At 47.4% G+C, this 20,072-nt stretch overlaps 1 protein-coding gene across 1 annotated transcript in view; it reads left to right on the top strand.

Annotated features, from left to right (window-relative positions):
- The first annotated feature begins 924 nt into the window (after positions 1 to 924).
- Positions 925 to 20,072, top strand: part of Klhdc8a (kelch domain containing 8A) — an 86,085-nt gene continuing 66,937 nt past the window's right edge. The window contains exon 1 of the mRNA XM_013017325.1: positions 925 to 985. Within this exon, the coding sequence (XP_012872779.1) occupies positions 925 to 985 (61 nt within the window). The remainder of the gene's footprint in view (positions 986 to 20,072) is intronic.

Raw genomic sequence — 20,072 nt, 5'->3', positions numbered from 1 at the left:
AAGAAGGATGGAGGGCTGAGCATCCCTGAGCCGTAAAAGGGAAAGTCCTTCTTCTTGGGCTTTGGGTTACTGAATGCAGGGTGAAGTATGGAGGCCGGCTGGGGTCCTGGGATGCAATTTGTCTGGGACCCCAGTGGAGGTCTTATCTCAGGTTGGACCCTTTCCACCAGAATGCCAGTTTCCTTTTCCACTTCCAGGGGAGGGTTTTTTGAATGTAGCATATGGACCCATAGAAATACATAGGGAGATTGTTAAGTCCTCTGTAGAGTTCAGGTCTGTAGGTTTGAGGTGCTGAGCTTAGTGGGGCTCCAGGCTGCGGAAACGGGTTGCAGGTGTCTTATGATCCAGCAGGGGGCAGGGTGCTTCTCCAGCCACACCCAGCGGAGTCTGTCTAAGCATCTGGATTGGGACTCCAGATTGTGTCTCAAGTGCCACCTTCTTGCCCTCTTTTGGTCTCCCTTTCTCCTCTCCTTCACTACCTTCAGGTCAGGGCCCAGACTTATGTAACTCCTGGGTTTCCCTTCACGTAGTTGTCTATAAGCTAATGGAACCACTCCACCTTCGTTCTTTCCTTGCCTTCTGCAAGGGGAAGGGCCTCAGCCCAAGTCTGGCCTGTCTACAGACTGACTGTGCGTTTTCCCTCTGGCTGAGGCTGTCCTCGTGGGATTGTCCTAGTGAGCGCCTTCGGGTGGACAGCGTCAGCCTCTCTGTGCTGTGCCTGACTCCTAGCCGAGGACAAACTGCTTCCTCCACTTGCTTTCTCGCTCCCTCCCTACCTCACAGGAAGGCACATGGTACAGGGGCCACACTGGGCCTGTTGTGTCCACATGCGGCTCTTAGAATGTTGAGAGGTAAACTGCTCACCAACTCCAAGGTCAGCCTTCACCAGTGAAGAGAAACCACAGGCTGCCACCTTTGGTGGACATGGAGAAACTGGTCTCGGGGAGTCTCCGGCTCATTCTGAAGGTGGCTGCCGACCCCAGAGGTGATTGAATTGACCAGAACTTAAGAACCAAGAGCCAGAACTTGTTCCGAAGGAGTGAACACACCATTCCTCCGACTCACAAGCATGATCAAGAGACGCCAGGTGTCACCATCACCTTGTTCTTAGTTCACACGACTCTTCACATCCACGCTGCTGAGCAGTCTAGGATCAAGACACCTGGCTTGTCAGCACGAAGTCTTCCACCCGCAGGCTGTCCCTGGAGTGGTCAGTGCCCACTGTGCCAGTCCTGCCTGGGCCTCTTCTATCAATTCCTGTGGGGGTCACAACCAGAGATCACAAAGAAGAAACAGAAACCTCATCTTTTTACAGGGAAGCCAGGTCAGACCACCCACCAGGAAGGGGTAGGTGGGCACTGTCCAGGACATCCCTCGGGAAAATCCTTATGCTGAGAAAGGAAGTCTAAAAGCCAGAGGCCTGTGTCCTGGATGTCTAAGTTCTGGCAGAAGCCCCCAGGGTCTGGAGTTCCAAGGTTTTCTTAGTGGGCTGTTTGTCTGTCTCCCTCCCCTCTTGGGAAGCCCTCCCACCTCCCTCAGTTCATTCTTGTGTTCCATCCAGCAAAAGGAAGGGGAGAGGGGGAGATAGCAGGACCCAGACAGATCCTCAGGACTCTCCCAGCCTCCGTCACCATGGTAACACTGCTATTTTTATCTCGTTGTTCATGATGCTCAAAGCTCTGACTTTCTCTATTCCAGAGAGGCCAGGCTGCCTTCTGCCCTTATCCCTTAACACAGCACCTCTCCCCAGAGGCCCGAGGAGGGAAAGGAATGATGGTGAAAGGGGAACACACAAAGTCCCCCCTCAATCAGAGGGATCTTTGGCAGGGGTTTGCCTCTATTCAAGCCTTTGGTTTGTTACCTGGCTTAAGTACCCAGTTCCATGTTTTCTGCTGCAGAGAAAACAAGGAAGAGCTACTGCTCAGGTTATTTTCCCAGCCACTCAGGACAGGCTGTTAGAACTTCGAGGGAATGCCATCTATGATTCAGAGAGATGTCCTGTTGGTATAAGCAATATGCAGGGGACTCAGTTTGGTTAATTAGCAGTGAGCTTTAGAATCTAAACCAATACTTTTCTTTCTTTGACCCATCCACCAAAGAGCTAGGACAAATGGCTTAAAGTCTTTGTTTAGGCTGCTGAAAACAAGACAGCCTATATTCTCCAAGCTGAAAAGTACGCACACCCCTCCCCCTCTAAACAGCCACATTCCCTCCAGGAGCTTTAGGTCTTTAATTATTTTCATGGTGTTAGGGAATCAGACTGAAAGCCATAGCTGGGCATCATGTTACACACCTGTAATCCCACCTGTCAGAAGCAGGAGAACTTTCAATTAAGAGTACAACCTCAGCAAAATTTGCAGTGAAATCTTGTCTCAAAAATAAGAATAAGCAGGCCGCCTGTGGCTCACACCTGTAATCCTAGCTATTCAGGAGTCTGAGATCTGAGGATCTCAGTTTGAAACCAGTTTGGGAGAGAAATTTCATGAGACTCTTGTCTCCACTTAACCACCAAAAAAAAGTCAGAAATTGAGCTGTGGCTGAAGTGACAGAGCACAAGCCTGGAGCACAAAAACTCAGGGACAGTACCCAGGCCCTGAGTTCAAGCCCCAGGACCAACACCCCCCCCCCACATACACTAACAAAAATAAAAGGGCTGGTGGCTATAGTTCAAGTGGTAGCGTACTTGCCTAGTATGCAGAGGTCTTGGGTTAGATCCCCAGCACTACAAATAAACACAAACAAAGCCAAAAGCCTTTGCCAGATGCCAGTGGCAAGTAATCCTAGCTACTCAGGAGTCTGAGATCTGAAGATCATGTTTCAAAGCCAGACCAGGCAGAAAAGTCCTTGAGGCTCTTCTTTTCTTTTGTTGTCGGTTGTGGGTCTTGAACTCTGGGCCTGGGCACTGTCCCTGAGCTCTTCAGCTCAAGGCTAGCGCTCTACGACTTGAGCCACAGCGCCACTTCTGGTTTTCTGGTGGTTAATTGTAGATAAGAGTCACACAGACTTTCCTGCCCGGGCTGGCTTTGAACCATGAACCTCAGATCTCAGCCTCCTCAGTAGCTAGGATTACAGACATGAGCCACTGGTGCCCGGCTGTCCTTGAGGCTCTTATCTCCTATTAAAAACTAGAAAACCTGGGCTGAGAAGGTGGCTCAGCGGTAGAGCGCTTGCCTTGCATGCATGAGGCCCTGGGTTAGATTCCTCAGCACCACATAAGCAAAAAGAAAAAAGCCAGAAGTGGCACTGTGGCTCAAGTGGTAGAGCGCTAACCCTGAGCTGAAGAGCTGAGGGACAGTGCCCAGGCCCAGAGTTCAGGCCCCACGACTGGACCCCCCCCCCAAAAAAAACTAGAAAACCTGAAGTAGAGCAGTAGTGGCTCAAATGGTAGATGGTCAGTGTTGAACAAAAGGAATGTGCCCAGGTTCGGTACACACATGCGCACACACACACACACACACACACCAAAGCCTTGAACATGCTTAACAAGTGCTGTACCAAAAGTTACTCTCCCTCCTTGGATCTTCTGGTCTTGATGACACTCAAGAAAACAGGGCTTAATGAAAAGATTTCTTCGAAGCTTTCCTCCTCTGTCTCTTCTCCCTGGCCCAGCCTTTGGTCCTCTTCCTCCATCCCTGCCTCCACTCCCCTCCTCCACTGCAGTGGCAGAGGACCCTTGAGAGTCAATGGTGCTAATGTTCCCCACCTATATCTATGTAGGTCAATGAGATTTGAACCTTGCACACAGGGTGGCTGGGTTGTGGGGTGCATTATATGCACATTCTCAAGACCAAGACCATGAATAGAGACACATCTAGAGCTTCTTATTTTTATTATCATACATTAATGTGGGGGAGCCATTATGATATTTCTCCACATGTATACAATCAATGTATCCCCATCAACCTTGCCTCCAGCCACTCTCCCTTAACACTCTCCCCTATGCCCAGATCTTAACCCAGTAGAATAGCGATCTCCATCTTGATTGCCCCTGCACTGAGGTTTTACCTCTGTGGAACTGAGTCCTGGATGGTAGGTTCATTTTCTAAACCTCTAATTGGATTCATTTTAGTTCAAGTTGCATGGTTTCCTGAATCGGGGCACCTGGAGTAAGCACTTTTCTGGTGGCCAGAAAAGCATGCCGACAAGCGCTGCTCTGTTAATTGCTGTAATAAACAGACTTTATTATATCCCTTCGCAGTCAGTGAATTATGTTGTCAGGGCGGATGGGGCCTCCGTGTTGATCTCGCACTGTAATACACTGCAGCAGAAGCCAAACATTGGTCTCTACCAATCTGCTGAAAGAGGAGGATGGAGACTTGGAGGAGGGCTTGGGAGTGTGGATATAAAGCGAGACTTTGGAGACATCCAAGCCCCAAAGAGACCCTGAAGTTGTGCACATCAAGTAAGAGAAGCCAGCCCTCCATCTCCTAACATCTCAGAAGTCTTAAGCTAAGTCTGGCTGGAATGGGAGCAGGAAAGGTGGCTTAGGATAAGTTATGGTAACAGGCAGAATAAAGACCTATACATGGGCCTGTCAGAATGATTGACAGGACACATGGGAATTTTCAGCCTTGCAAGCATGCTATAAGATGGCATAACACTATGAACAAGGGTTATTATATTATGCAGTATATGAATTATATATCAATAAAACTGTTTAAGAAAGAATTCCTCTATCATAACCCCACTTGCATGAGGGGCGGGAGACAGATTCTCCAAGAGGGGACAGAGCCATCATCCATTACCCTAACGCCAGTCACCTGTGAAGAAAGAGTGCTTTGGGCAGTGTGGTTTAGAGCCTTGGGTTGGCTGCCTCTCCTCCAGACTTGGCCACCTCGATGCTTGCTGATACAAAGCCCTCAGGAAGTTGGTTGAATAGTCTGGGATAAATATGAGTCCCAAGTCTTCAGGAGTCCAACTTGAGTGCATTTTCCAACCTCCTACTGTCTGCACCTCAGCCCTCACCCCCAGGTGTGAAACCACGTGTGCTGTGTGCATTTGGATCTATTTGATTGAGTCCTGCTGCTGTACAGGGCCCCGTGGGAGCTGCTGCAGGAGAAACAAGAGAAACACAGGGAAGTCAGCTGTTGCCGGAGGCCTGAGGAGCTCACCGTGTAACAAAAGGCAGTGTGACAGGTTCAAAGAGTACAAGATGACTTGGGTAGAATATAAGCAAAGGGCTTTGGGAGTACCAGGGGCCTAAGAGGACTCAATGGTTTACAGAGTGGGCATGGGTCAGGGGAGACAGAATTTAAGCTCATTTTGAAGGACAGAGAGAAAAGGAAAGGCTAATAGAAGGATGCTTTTCTCTCCCCTCTACCAACATCTACAGACTGCCAATGGCCATGCAGATGATAGCAATGGCCATGCTAGCAACTGCTGTAAAGAGCCTTCTCTGGGGGTCACAGGTGGACCTTATTGCTCCCAATTTCCCCTTCTTTCTAGGAACCTCTTCCTGACATCTCATTAGCACTTTTTAGGCTTTGATCTTCTGAGCAGCATCAAGGCATTTGTCCCCAGAATCTACTATTACGGTGGAATGGGTTTGGTTTTGTTTTTCTTTCATACCACTACTGGGGCTTGAACCGAGGGCTTGAGTGCTACCCCGCCCCACTCTTTTCTCTCAAGGCTGGCACTCTACCCACCACATGAGCCACAGTTCTACTTTTGGTTTTTTTGCTGGTGAATTGGAGATTAGAGTCTCATAGACTTTTCTATCTAGGTTGGCTTTGAATCTTGATCCTCAGATCTTAGCCTCCTTAGTAACTAGAATTACAGTCATGAGCCACCAGCACCCAGCAGGATCATGCTGTATTAGGAAAAGAAGCCCCCCCCTGCCCCCTCCAGCCTCAGCAGGTACCTGGCAGAAGGACCCCACCTGGTAGGGGAAGAGGTCTCAGAATAGGATAGCTGGAGCTCTCCAAGAATTTCTCTTACCTCATGGCTGCCGGAGGTGTCTGCACATAGTTGTTTTCTCTCCAATCCACCCTCCTCCCTTTCCCTTCCTCTTCTTTTTCTCTAACTCATCTCCACCCCCCACTCCAACCTTTTTCCACAGAGACAGATAGGAATCCTGGAAAACATCATGTCCCCTCATTTCCATGATGCTGTTTAAGAAGAAGAAGAAGAGAGGAGAAGCTGGCAGACCTAAAGTGCTGTGTTGTAGTCTTGGCTCTCGCCCAGGTAAGTATTACAAATGGCAAGTTGTGCATTTTGCATACCTCATGTATTCTTCAGCGTGGATCTATGGTGCTTGGTATAGAGTAAACACTGGAAGCACAGATCAAATTGAAGACCAAGTATGGGAAGAAGGTGTGAGCACTGGGGGCTCACACCTAAAATCCTAGCTACTCAGGAGGCTGAGATCTGAGCATCAAAGTTTGAAGCCAGACCAGGGAGGAACATCTATGCGACTCTTATTTCCAATTAACCACCAGAAAACTGGTAAAGGTGCTGTGACTCAAAGCGGTAGAGCACTATCCTCGAGCAAAACCCTTACTTCAAGCCCCATGATGAGAGAGAGAGAGAGAGAGAGAGAGAGAGAGAGAGAGAGAGAGAGAGATCAGAGTTCATTAAACTAACCCGTGTCTTAGGCAATTTCTCCTTTGTCAGAATATAGACAAGATCTACTGATTAAATGTATTTGCCTCCAAACTCAAGATGGTTGGGGTGGCGAAAGTGGGCTGGGGTTCTCCCAGCTAAGTGCTCAGGACATCTCCTTCTGCTGCATTTTGGGGAGCATCCTGCAGGCGGAGCTCTCCCATCGTCTCAGCCTAGTTGGGGCTGGGGTAGGGAGCGAGGGGTGAGGGAAGTGTAAAGGAAAAACAGCCCCACGCGTCACTCACATATTTACATCGCAACTGTCAAAATAGTTATTTTTAAGTCGAGTTCCGTCTGCTGTGGGTTTAGAGCTGAGTGGCACGGGGGCGGGGGCGCCCTGCTGTGTGTGTGTGGGGGGGGTTGGCAGTGAGGCAAAACACGCATGCGCCAGGAGGGCCTACCTACGCTGGTGGGCAGCCCAGGGCCCAGTGGGGTGTGCCTGGGGCTGTGTGGGCACGGGTGGGCTGGGAAGACAATCTCCTCCTTTGGCCACTTGGTACGTGATGCTAGGAGCTGCAGAAACTCCATTCCTGCTTCTGCAAGGCAATATGCAGGTTGTTCCTGTCTCAAGGGAACTGTATTCCACGCTAGGACAAGAGGGACTGCCCTGTTCTTTCCTCTTCTCCTCTTGTCCACCTGCCCCTCTGCTCTGATGTCTGTCTCTCTGGAAATTCTTTTCCACAGCACACCTTCATACCTCCTGGCTAGAGCATGGATGAACCTACTCTGTCCTTTTTTTCTTCTTCCTTTCTTCTTGTGCTGCTACTGGGGCTTAAACTCAGGGCCTCTGAGGACTGTTCTTTAGCTCCCCCCTCCCCCCTCGAGGATGGTACTCTATCACTTGAACCACACCTCCACTTCAGGCTTTTTGGTGGTTAATTGGAAATGCGTCTTATGGACTTTACTGCTCAGGGTGGCTCAGATTCAGCTTGCTGAGTAGCTAGGGTGACAGGTGTGAGCCACTAGCATGGGGTTCATTCTTTCTTAAAAGCAGAACTTCACAGGATTCCAGATCCAGGTCTGATTTTGAGGTTTTGAGGGGTAGGCTCCCTCCACAGCCGTCTGGCCCATCAGCCCTTCCTAGGAGATCAGAACCTGGATAATTCTCCAGGAGCTGGTATACTTTATGTTTGGTCTAAAGCTAAGGATCTGTGTGTGGGCTAGCACCCACTGGACTCCCTCCTCCCCCCCAAAGTCAAGGGTGGTAAGAATTCATTTTTCTGCAAGTTTGACACTCCGGATGCTTGCTTCTTTCTTGTCCTCTCCCTCGCTCGTTCGCTCAGGGGCAATGGGATTTGAGACAGACGCTGGCTGGCCCTGCTGCCATCAATATGTGTCCCAGGCCTGTCCAATGTCTGCTCTGTAATGAGTAGTGTTTCGGAATGTCACCTCTGTTAATGGGGAAGCGGCACCTGTGCCCAGCCAGAACCGCCTCTCTGTCTTCATTAGGCAGTCCGCAGCCTCGCTGCCGGCTGCCCTCGCTGGGTGACAGATGATGGGGACAAAGAGCGGGGAGCAGCAGCCTCCTGCTGTCCAGGATTCATTCCCAGACAATGACCCCAAATGCCTGTCCTCCCCCTCCCCCAACACACACCAAAATAGACAGCCGAGAAAAATGCCCTTCTAGGGCAAGGTGCAGCAAGGACAGATAATAGCTAAAAAAGCAGGCTGAGGAGACTGCAAGAGTCATTTCTGGAGACAGGCACTTGTCTTACCCACTCTCGTCTGCTTAGATTGCATTTGGGGAGCTCTTCTTCCTCCTCCTCCTCTTCTTCCCAGCTATCTCCACAGGCCACCTTATTATGTCTCTTCTAATAAATCTGTTCATGCAAAAATCCCCAGATGAGGATAGAAAGGTTGATCCCAATCCAGGCTGCTTCCTGGCCCAGGTGTGGTGCGTATTGTTCCCAACAAACTCCCGTGCCTTTTGCTCCTTCCCGAGACAGTGGTGCGTTGATTTGGACTGTGGGCTGTAACATGGTTTTAGGGAACCCCTTCTATCCTGGTAAGATCAGTCCCTGAAAAAGCACCACCAAATAAATCCCTCTGGCTGGGCTCAGTGTGCCCTCCCTTCCCACACGGGCCCTGTGGAATCACCACAACATTGTATTGGACTCCCCATTGCCCCCCCCCCAAATGACTCAGAAGTGTCTTGCTGAAGGCTCTGGGTGACCAGAGGTGGAGGTGGGTAGTGCCAGCCATGGAGGGCTAGGGGTGGTGGCGATCACTTGGAATGGCCTAAAGCAAGTGTCTGATGGGAAGCTGCTGGAGCAGTTGGTTTCCTGACTGGGGCTGGGGGTAGACCTGGTGTCCCTCTCCAGACTCTCAAGGCTGTGGGGGGCTCAGCTGGGAATCTAGACTCTTCCCTGTGACCTTCCTTCCTCTATCCACTAAGGCATTGAAGCCACACATCAGAGTCATCCTTATCAACCCCCACTCTGTATCCTACCTTTGACCTGTTACCAAATTCTGTTGGCTCTCCCTCCCAAATTTCCCTCATGCCCACCCTGTCTCCACGGGGACTACCTTAGTCCAAGTTTATACCCATTTTCGCCTGGCCTTTTGCCATCAAAGGAGCTTTGCCATCCAGCCCCTGCCAGTCTTTCAGCTTTGCCCATTGATGGTCACCCAGTTACCTCCCATGCTCAGGAAATATCCAACCCTGTACCTGCTCCTCCTATTTTACACTACTTTACACTTCCCACTGAAGCTGGGATGATGGGCACATGCCACCAGGCCCAGCTGCTTCTGTTGAGAGTCTATCTCAACAGAACTTTTTGTTGTTGTTGTTGGTCATGGGGCTTGAACTCAGGGCCTGTCCCTCAGCTTCTCTGCTCAAGGATAGTGCTCTGCCACACTGAGCCACCGTTTTACTTCGGGTTTTCTGACGGTTAGAGATAAGAGTCTCACGGACTTTCTTGCCTGGGCTAGTTTTGAACTCTGATCCTCAGATCTCAGCCTCCAGAAATGTTAGGATGACGGGTACCTCTCCCGGTTTTAAGGACAGGAGTGGAAGTCCTACTATTTTATTTATCCTCCTGTTCTGTGGAGTCTCCTGTTAAAAGGTGTTCTATCTTCTACTGCTGGACAGCATTGTGCTCTAGTTGTAGGTAAGCCCACTCTTCTAGAATGTTCTCTCCCTCAATATCCTTTGAGCAGAAGCAGGTCCCTAGCTGGTCTTTATGAGGAGGAACTACTTTGAGTTCTCCTGGGATCCCAGTAGGCACTAAATGAGGAGGAGAATGGTGTCCCCTCCCCACGGAGCTGCCTAGCACGGGACTCCAGTGCTATGGTGTAGTAATAGGGCCTCACATACAGCTCACACTGTGAACTTTCCAGGAACGCTTGCCATGAACAGGATCATGAACACCTGCAGTGCTTTAGCCCAGGCCTTACCTGTTAGTACTAGTGCATCTGCCAGGTGAGAAAGCCTGGGCTTTCTCTGTGGTACAGAGGATTCAGCTGAGGCCAGGCTCTGAGTTCTGGGTGTGAGATCTGGTAGGTCAGAACCCCCCTCAATTCCCTCTTTACTGCTGAACATGTCATAGGACTTCCCAGTCTCCCCCTCTGTCCTCTGGGGTCTGTCCTGCCTGGCATGCCTGTAATTCTGACACTGGCTCTCACTGCAGGAACCTTCTCTAGAGGCAGAGCAGCCCCAGAATAATGGAAGAACCCTAAGAGCAAAAGGGACTTGGGGCTCACACCTTGCTGGAAGTGCAGAGTATTCTGCAAGTGGATTCACTGGTATCCATCCATTTATTTTGTCTGTCTGTCTGTCTATCTATCTATCTATCTATGTATGATCTAGTGTCAATCCTGAGGCTTAAACTCAGAGCCTGGGCACTGTCAATAAGCTTTTTTTGTTGTTCAAGGCTAGCACTCTACCACTGGAGCCACAGCTCCCCTTCTGGCATGTATGTGTGTGTGTGTGTGTGTGTGTGTGTGTGTGTGAGAGAGAGAGAGAGAGAGAGAGAGAGAGAGAGAGAGGTTAATTGGAGATGAGTCTCACAGACTTTCCTGCCCAGGCTGGCTTTGAACCATGATCCTCAGATCTCAGCCTCCTGAGTTAGCTAGGATTACAGGCCTAAGCAACCCACTCCTTCAGCCTTTATTCTTCAACTGTATTCCTATAATCCCTTTGAGGTCAAGAAGTACAATGCAAGGCCAGGTGACTTGCTTGTCCTCATGAGAAGAGTGGGAGGGAGAACCGTTTTGGTTTTAAGTAGCAGCTTGAAAAGCAAGGTCTATAGGCAGCCTTTTTTTTACCTTGATGTAGCAATGGAAGATATATTTTTTTCTTTTGTGCAGTCTATGCAGGAGGCCAGTATGTAAGGCAGATAATGGACTGTCATGGGTGTCCTGGACTTGGGGGGCTCTGGGCCTCTCAGCACTTCACAACAGCTGTAAACATTGGTACAGAGATGGTGGCTAGTGCATCCCCATTTGACAATTGCTAGAGAAGATCACATCTTACTTCACATTATTTACTAATTTAGTTTACTGAAACAAGAAATTATGCACATGGTTTATGAGAAGCATATTTGCTGTTGTGTTTGTAAAATGGCAATTAGGCAATGTTTCTCCCTTTGTTTCATACAGAATTATTGGGCTTTTTCTTTCTCATCATTAACCTTATTTGTGTCTGTTTTTTTTGGAGGGAAGATGCTGCCAGAGCACTCTCTATACCAGATAAAACCACCCGCGCATGCCCCCAGCACAGAGGCTCCCAGAGCAGAGAAACTGCCTTTATTCCTCCTCTTTTTTATTTTTTCCTGTGCCTGGGACTTGAACTCAAGGCCTGGGTGTTGTCCCTGAGCTCTTTTGCTCAAGACTGGTGCTCTACCACTTGAGCCACAGCTCTACTTATGGATTATTACTGGTTAATTGGAGATAAGAGTCTCATGAGTCAGGTGCTAGTGGCTCATGCCTGTAACCTACTCAGGAGGCTGAGATTTGAGGATTATAGTTCAAAGCCAGCCCAGGCAGGAAAGCCCATGAGACTCTTATCACCAATTAACCACCAGAAAACTGGAAGTGGCACTGTGATTCAAGTGGTAGAACACTCACCTTGAGCTGCAGAGCTGAGGGACAGCACCCAGGCCCAGAGTTCAAGCCCCACAACTGACAAAAAAAAAAAACAACTTTCCGGACTTTCCTTCCTGGGCTGGCTTTGAACCATAGTCCTCAAATCTCAGCTTCCTGAGTATTTAGGATTACAGGCCTGAGCCACCAGGGCCAAGCCTTTATTCTCCTTTTTATCTTCAGCTGTAGCTCGATGTAGGAGCTCGTCGCTTAGTAGTTGCTTGAGGATTGAACCCCTAGGAGCTAGAGTCCCTAATTACAGAGCAGGAGTCAGTGAACCAGACCCAGCTTCTCCTCTGGGTTGATCCACGGCCTGTGCAGCATGGGCCTCCCTTCCCCCCAACCCCTAGCTTCCCTTCCTGCTCTCCTTTCTCTGCCCAGCTGGCAGGAGCTCAGAGAATTTTAGTTAATTTTAATATTAGCCTAAGAAAGATTAATTAGGAAGGCAAATTTGGCCTAAAAGGTGTAATTAATTCCAAAGCCAAATAGAAGAGAGTTATGGATTATCTGTTTCGTTCCTGCCTTCAAGTGGTGTGGATAATCAAGGGCTGACTAGACAAGTGCAGACTAATTTTTGAAGTGTCGGTGCTGTGTAGACCAAACTCCATATGGTTTCTTATGTAAGCAGGCTCCAGGCTGCGACTAAGGCTGGGAACTGACTGGGAAGGTGCTCTGCAAGCCGAGCGAAGAGACACCGGTCAGGCAGCCGCAAGCTTTCATGAATCATGCATCTGTCCCTGGGCCTCCTCCAAACTGAATCATCTCTTTCCTAGACTGCTATGATACCTTCTACCCCGCCCCCAGCAGACTCTGCTCATCACCCAGCTACCTTTAGTCATGGCTCCTGGCCCACTTAGAACTTCGGTATGCCTGAAGGTGAAAGCTTCACAAATTGGCCCCAACCCATCCAGCTGGATTCCTTTTCCTTCTTGTTTTGTTTCTGAGATAAGGTCCTATTTATGGAGCCTCAGCTGGCTCAGAACTCCTGATCGCTTTGCCTCAGCCTCTCAAGTGCTGGGATTACAGGTGCGTGCCCCTAGGCCCAGCTCTCCTGACTGCGTTCCTCCTGGCTTCCCACACTCCTAGACCATGATGTAGCTGATTTTGACAGGATGCACTATTGCTCACCCTGAAAGTTTCAGCCTGATTCACCCTTAGGCACTCCCAGTGATGGCTTCCCTGTTGACATGTAATCCCACTTTCTTGTCTTGGTTTGTTTCCTTTTTTCTTAAGGAAGACAGTTAGATCCTTCTAAAATGGCATCTCCCATGGGAGATGGTTAATAATTATGTGTGGTGTATGTAGGTGTGTGTGTGTGTGTGTGTGTGTGTGCGCATACTGGGGTTTGAACTCAGGGCCTGGATGCTGTTCCTTAGCTTTTTCACTCAAGGCTGGTATTCTTCTACTTGAGCTCCCCTTCCTGCTTATTGGGGGCTAGGGGTGGGGTGGGAGGTTTGTTTGGTGGTTAATTGGAGGTAAGAGTCTTATAGACTTTCCTGCCCTAGTTGGAAATCCTGTGATCCTCAGATCTCAGCCTCCTGAGTAGCATGCATTACCAGCATGAGCCACCCAGTGCCTGACTAGCATTTGGTGAAATTGGTCAAGGAATGATTTCAACAATGATAGCCATGAGTTTAGGTCACTGAAAGCCACACATGTCCCCTCCTCCCCATCAGTAGTAAATTCAGCTAGAAATATGTGGGGAAATGGCTGTGTCCCCACTTCTGTTTGCCTGGTAGCTGAGGCTCAGAGGCAGGTGGCTCCAGGAAGAAAGTTCTCAAGATGGTGACTGATGTAAACTGGAGATTGACAGCTGCTGATTGGTGCTTTGGTGGGGTCTCCCCTTTGCAAATGGTTATTGGCCATTGAAACTGCAAATCTACTATCTGCTCCCCTACGTAAATTGCATTTACATTTAAATTGTGTATTCTTCCCAAGGATGGGGTTAGTAAATAACTGGCAGATTAGAGCTGAGGAGAGGAAATTGTGCCCCGCATCAAACCTGAGACTGAAGTGACATCTGGCTTTTACTAGTTCCATTATTTCAGTTTAATAACAGCATGTGGCATTAAGGAAAGAGAAATCGGATCTCCATTTTAATGAACGGAGGAAGCTCTCAGGATTTAGATACCTTATCATGCTGAATACCTAGTGGATTGGCAATTAAAACTTGCTTCCCTCAAGAAAGGGAATCAAATGTCTCTGCAGCTACAGCGAGAATAAAACACAAACACCACCACCCTCCTCTCCCCAGCCCTCCCCCTCCCCCAGAAAAACCCCAAAACCAAGCCACTCTCCAGGACTACACAAATGGAAATGCTGCAAACATCAGAGCCAAATATTCCAAGATTCTTCTTCATAGGAATCTTGGAATATTCATAGGAATTCTTCCATGGAAATATTACTGGCACTGGGGTTGTGGATAGGGTTATGCATGCAGTGATTGATTCTTTAAGAGAAAATCTTCAGCCAGAGTGATTGATTGAATAGTTGGCACAGAATCAGTGGCTCAGCCCACGAAGGTTAGGTGAGACCTCTGTTTTCATCCCGTCCCAACCAAACTGGGTTTAAACCCCAGAGGTTTGACCAAGAAAATATTTGAGCATTCCCTTCTCATGGCAGCAGCTGCCGCCAACGCTGCCCCCTCCCTGTGTAACATGGAAGCGGTTCCACCTGCTGGCAGCCTTTTTGTTGAAAGCAATTGGGGAAAATGTAAACAAAATGCTTGTGCATCCTAATATACCCAAGCCTATCATTTATTTGCTTTGGTGGAAACAAATGTGTCAATTTTCAAAGTCTTTGTTTGGTGAATCCAGTGTTTGGATGTTGCTAAATGTTTGCATGGCATGTTTGTTTGGAAACTGATGATCTATTCAGAAACTTTGGAGCACAGCCTGGGAGCACTCCCTGAACCTTCCCAGCCATCTCCCACAGCTCCTAAAAATGCTTAACTCTCTTCCATGATCTGGGGGGGGCTGATGGCACAGTGCCCCCATGGGCACATGTACATGAGAGATAGAGCCTCTTGAGGAAGACATGGAAACTTCTTGAAGATTGGACTCTTAATCAAAATGTATTTTCCAAAACTCACAGTACTTACTGCTGAATACAAGGATTTTGTAAACTGTAACTGAATGAATCTTCATCTCAGCCCTAGAGAGGGGTCTCCATTGCAGATAAAAGGCACAATGGGGTCAGTAGCTTACCCTTATAGCCCTACCTGGTAAGTCAGAGCTGGGGGATCTGACTCTAAGCTGAAGTACTCCACTGTGTCAGATGCAATCCTCAGATTCCCCTTTCCCTGGTGTTTAATCAAAGCATTGTGTGTTTTCTCACAGTTAAATTTTGTCTTGCATAATTGTTTTTAAAATTGCAACCGTATTTCTTAAGAGACTCCAGCTAATAGTTAGACAGGTCTCTCCTTAAACAAAATAAAGCAATAAGCCTGGTGCTGTGGTACATGAGGAGAAACAAGAGGCCGTGTTTTGCAGTGTGGTTGACAGCAGACATCTGTATCTTTAGAGGAGCATCCAGAGGATGGAATGGGATGGGACACGAAAGTATTTTCAAAAGGCCAAAGCTGGGTCTGGGAATGTGGCTTAGTGGTAGAGTACTTGCCTAGCGTGCATAAAGCCCTGGGTTTGATTCCTCAGTACCACATGAACAGAAAGAGCTGGAAGTGGTACTGTGGCTCAAGTGGTAGAGTGCTAGCTTTGAGCAAAAGAAGTTCAGGGACAGTGCCCAGGTCCTGAGTTCAAGCCCCAGGACAGGCAAGAAAGTAAGAAGGCAAGAAAGAAAGGAGAGAGGAAAAAAATAAAAAAGAGGCCAAAGCTGAATAGCAACCAGGCCCCAAGTTTAAGCTATGACTGACAAAAGCTATAACTTTTGCAACTTTTGACCTGCCCTTAAACCTGATTCTAATTGTGTGTGTGTGTGTGTGTGTGTGTGTGTGTGTGTGAGTTGGTAATGGGGCTTAACTCAAGTTCTGGATGTTGTCCCTTAGCTTTTGCACTCAAGTCTAGTGCTCTACCACTTGAGCCACCGCTCTACTTTTGGCTTTTTACTAGTTAATTGGAGATCATTTCACAGACTTTCCTGCTGAAGCTGGCTTTGAACTATGATCCTCAGATTTCAGCCTCCTGAGTAACTAGAATTAGAGGTATGAGCCACTGGTGCTCAGCTTCTGGGTCTAGTTTTCTTAAGTAAGAAAGCCTTAACTAACAGACGTTTCTTCCAGCTTCCTATTCTCCCTAGAATAAATGGCCTCCCTATCCATCCATGACTGTAGGTCTTTTAATGGTGGTCTAGACACCAGCACTCATTTGATTTCTCTTTTTTTCTCTTCCCTTTCCGGGCACCATTCAGCTGGGTTCCTTGCTTCCTGTGTATAGTGGTAGCTTCTCTCCTTGCTTGACATTTCATCATGGCTGTCTGCCTACCAAGCCGACCGGTGTCTCCTTCTGCTTGAACTTAGGTTAAATTAATCATCTGATTTCTACATCAGTCTGTTGCTATGAGGGTTACTGATGTCATACTGTCAGTATTATGATTACCATAATATCTAACAGGCAGAGAGGGATTGGTTGCTAGAGGAAACCTTAGGATGAAACTGTCCCAGCTTTAGTAACCAGCCTGATTGCATAGACTTTAGACACCATGTGAAAGGGGTAAGTGGATTAATCGTGCAGTTGGATTCCTTTGAGTAATTTTTTCTTCCATATGTGTGTTCCGTCTAGGCAATTGTCCAGTGCCACTTGAGATTGATGAGGGCTCTCTGGAAGGTTATTCCGGGGAAATGGGGGGAACAACAGAGAGCTGTTCTTAAGAACAAATGTCACCGGATCTGCCTAAGCCACTGCACAAAAAAATCTGAGGTGCTAAGATTTAATGCCCCCACTCTGGTGTTGACTGCTTCCTAGTGGTTGAAAAGTGGTTACAGGGCTGGGAAGGTGGCTCAGTGGTAGAGTGCTTGCCTTGCATGCATGAGGCCCTGGGTTCGATTCCTTAGTACTACATAAACAAAAAAAGCCGGAAGTGGCACTGTGGCTCAAGTGGTAGAGCACTAGCCTTGAGCTGAAGAGATGAAGGACAGAGACCAGGCCCAGAGTTCAGGCCCCATGACGGGGAAAAAAAAAAAAAAGTGGTCTTCATTCAGCCTGATACCATGGTTCATGCCTACTCAGGAGCTGAGATGTGAGGATCATGGTTTGAAGCCAAGCTGGGCAGGAAAGTCCATGAGACTTTTATCTCCAATAACCATCAGAAAATTGCAAGGGGGACTGTGGCTCAAAGTGGTAGAGCGCTGAACTTCAGCAAATAGCTCAGGGACAGCACCCAGGCCCTCAGCTGAGTTGAAGTCCAAAAACTGACAAAAAATGAAAAGAGAGAGAGAGAGAGACAGAGAAAGAAAGAGAAAGAGAGAGAGATACAGAGAGAAATGGAGCTATGACAAAAAATAGAGGCTTGGGGCTGGGAAGGTGGCTCAGTGGTAGAGCGCTTGCCTTGCATGCATAAGGCCCTGGGTTCAATTCCTCAGCACCACATAAGCAGAAAAAGCCAGAAGTGGTGCTATGGCTTTAGTGGTAGAACACCCTGAGCTGAAGAGCTGAGGGACAGCGCCCAGGCCCAGAGTTCAGGCCCCACGACTGGACCCAAAATAAATAAATAAAATAAAATAAAAATAGAGGCTAGCCTTGGGCAATAAAGCTCAGGAATAGCACCAAGGCCCTGAATTCAAGCCTATGACCAGTAACATACACAAAGCTTCTGGAACTCATAGGAGAAGAGGACGCTAACATTTACTAAGTGCCTATTGTACGGGGAAAAAAAAAGTAATAATAAAGCTTAGCTTTTACACAGAAGACAGGCCAGCTAAGATGTCCCTGAACAAGTCTTAACAATCCATGGCATTTCCAAGCTTGTATACAATGTTCTTCCTAATTGGACATTGACTGATGTCCAATAAAAGCCAAGTCATTACTTAAAATTGGTCTAGATCCTCCTATGCTGAGTAATTATCTTGCGATCGTTTTCACTACAATATTAAAAAGCCTTGAAACATGATAGAAATGAGGTACAACAAATAAACTCCTAAATTAAAAAAATCTCTGTGAAAAGGCCTGACGAATGGGTCTGTCTTTTTCAGGGTTTTGTGAAGTAGGTGTCAGGGTGAGGCTTGGGTTTGTAGGGAGAAATTAAGAGCTCCATGGAGGATCAGTGATGGAATTTAGGCTGTGTGTGTTCAGAATCCCATATCAAGATTTGCACCAATCTATATAAATCAATTTGTGTGCCAGAGAATGAATAGTTGACTTTTTTTTTCTCCAAATGCCAATTCAGCAATTACAAAGTCTGCTGGTGGTTAATTAAAAACAACCATCTCGTTATGCTCAGAGTTAAATTGCAAGTGTGAAAACCACTACTGTTTGCAATAACTGAGTGTTCTGTGCTCTGCACTCCCATCAAAGGAGGCCAGGGATAAATAACTTTCATTTAACTTGCAAAAAAAAAAATTTCTCTCAGCCCTTTCCTATTTAATTAACTTATCTTTTCACAGAGCTTGAGTCTTACTGAGTTTTGGAGGAGTAATGGAAATCCTTGGGTATTTTGTCTAGAATTGTTTCTCTTGTTAGTTGTATAGAAAATGTCAATTGAATCCCAAGAATTCTGTGTTGATACTACACCCTCCCAAGGCTTCATAAGGGGACCCCCTGATCCTTACAGGGGTTCTAGATGGAGAGCCTCACAGCAGTGATACATGTTTATCATCTGTTGTACCTCTAAGAGCAGGAGATAGGGCTGTGAGCCCTTTTGTGGGTGAGCAGCAATCTCACACTTCTACGTGAAGCTGGGTTCAAGAACTTCATGTCTTATGATTGCAGGGATTCCACTGTAAGAAAAGACCACGCTGCTCTCACTATGGTAGACGTGCAGTGTCTGAGCAACTGTGACTTGCAGATCAATCTTGAACAGCTTGGATTTTCTCCTGGCCCCATACTACGTATGTCTAAGGCAAACTGAAGGACTCACATTTGTGGTTTGCAAATGACCTCATTTAAAACGATTTACAGCTGGCACTCCTGGCAATTCAGGAGACTGAGAGCCGAGGATCATGGGTCAAAGCCAGCCTGGACAGGAAAGTCCCTGACCAAAAAGCCAGTAGTGGAGCTATAGCTCAAGTGGTAGAGCACTAGTCTTGAGCAAAAAAAGCTCAGAGACAGTGCTCAGGCCCTGAGTTCAAGCCCTAGGACTGGAACCAAAACAAACAAACAAACAAAAAAGAAACACAAACAAAAAAAAACCCTTACAATAAAGGAATGTATGCAATAAGAATCATGAAAATAGAAATAGGTTAGGTGCAGTGGCTGACACCTGTAAGCCCAGCCACTCAGGAGGCAGAGCTGGGGAAGATTTCAAGACCATCACCCCAGCTACATAGGTTCATGGTCAGGGAAGCTAGGGAATAAATGGAGACCCAATTCAAAAACAAACCTAAAGTAAAAAGTGTTGGAGTCCTGGCTCGTGGGAGGGTATCTACCTGGCAAGTGCTAGGTTCTGAGTTAAATCCAGTATTGCCAAAAAAATAAATAATAATTAAATAGAATAACAAAAAAAAACCATACAGAGGGAAGAAGTGATAAATACACCAGATTTGTACAGATTAGAAATACAGTATGAGTTCAAGGGGCCTGAGTTGTTGTTGTTCTTTCCAACAGTTTAAAGTAGATTTTTTTTATTCTACCTCCTGTTGTATTTGGGTATTTAGGATATGCTCGTTTTTGTTTGTTTGTGGTTTGGATTTTGGGTTTTTTTTGGTCTTGGGGCTTGAACTCTGGGCCTGAGCTCTTCAGCTCAAGGCAAGCACTCTACCACTTGAGCCACAGCACCACTTCCAGGTTTTTGGTGGTTAATTGGAGATGAGTCTAACAAACTTTCCTGCCCAGGCTGGCTTTGAATCATGATCCTCAGATATCAGCCTCCAGAGTAGCTAGGATTACAGGTGTGAGCCACCATTGCCTGGCTAGGATATGCTCTGTTTTCTTCATCTACAGTGTTATTGTCTGTAGTGTCCATAGACAAAATGCCTGTATGTTTCCTTGTTCTTGGGTGCATTGCCTGCCTGTGGGTAGTGTGTACAGGCACCACCTAAGCGTTTGTAGACTAGAGGGAGAGGGTTGAGTGACTGTGGAATCCACTTCATTTTAAAAGTCATAGTATTAACCAGTAATAAAAGGGACTAGGTCTCAGTTAAAGATTATTTGTGTCAGCTGGGCGCCGGTGGCTCATGCCTGTAATCCTAGCTACTCAGGAGGCTGAGATCTGAGCATCGTGATCTCGGTTCAAAACCAGCCCAGCCCAGAAAGTCCGTGAGACTCTTTTTTTTTTTTTTT

This window comes from Dipodomys ordii, unplaced genomic scaffold (genome assembly GCF_000151885.1).
Source record: "Dipodomys ordii isolate 6190 unplaced genomic scaffold, Dord_2.0 Scaffold35, whole genome shotgun sequence".
NCBI classification, from domain to species: Eukaryota; Metazoa; Chordata; class Mammalia; order Rodentia; family Heteromyidae; genus Dipodomys; species Dipodomys ordii.
The sequence above is the reverse complement of the archived record's forward strand: the minus strand, read 5'-3'. Positions and strand labels throughout refer to the sequence as shown.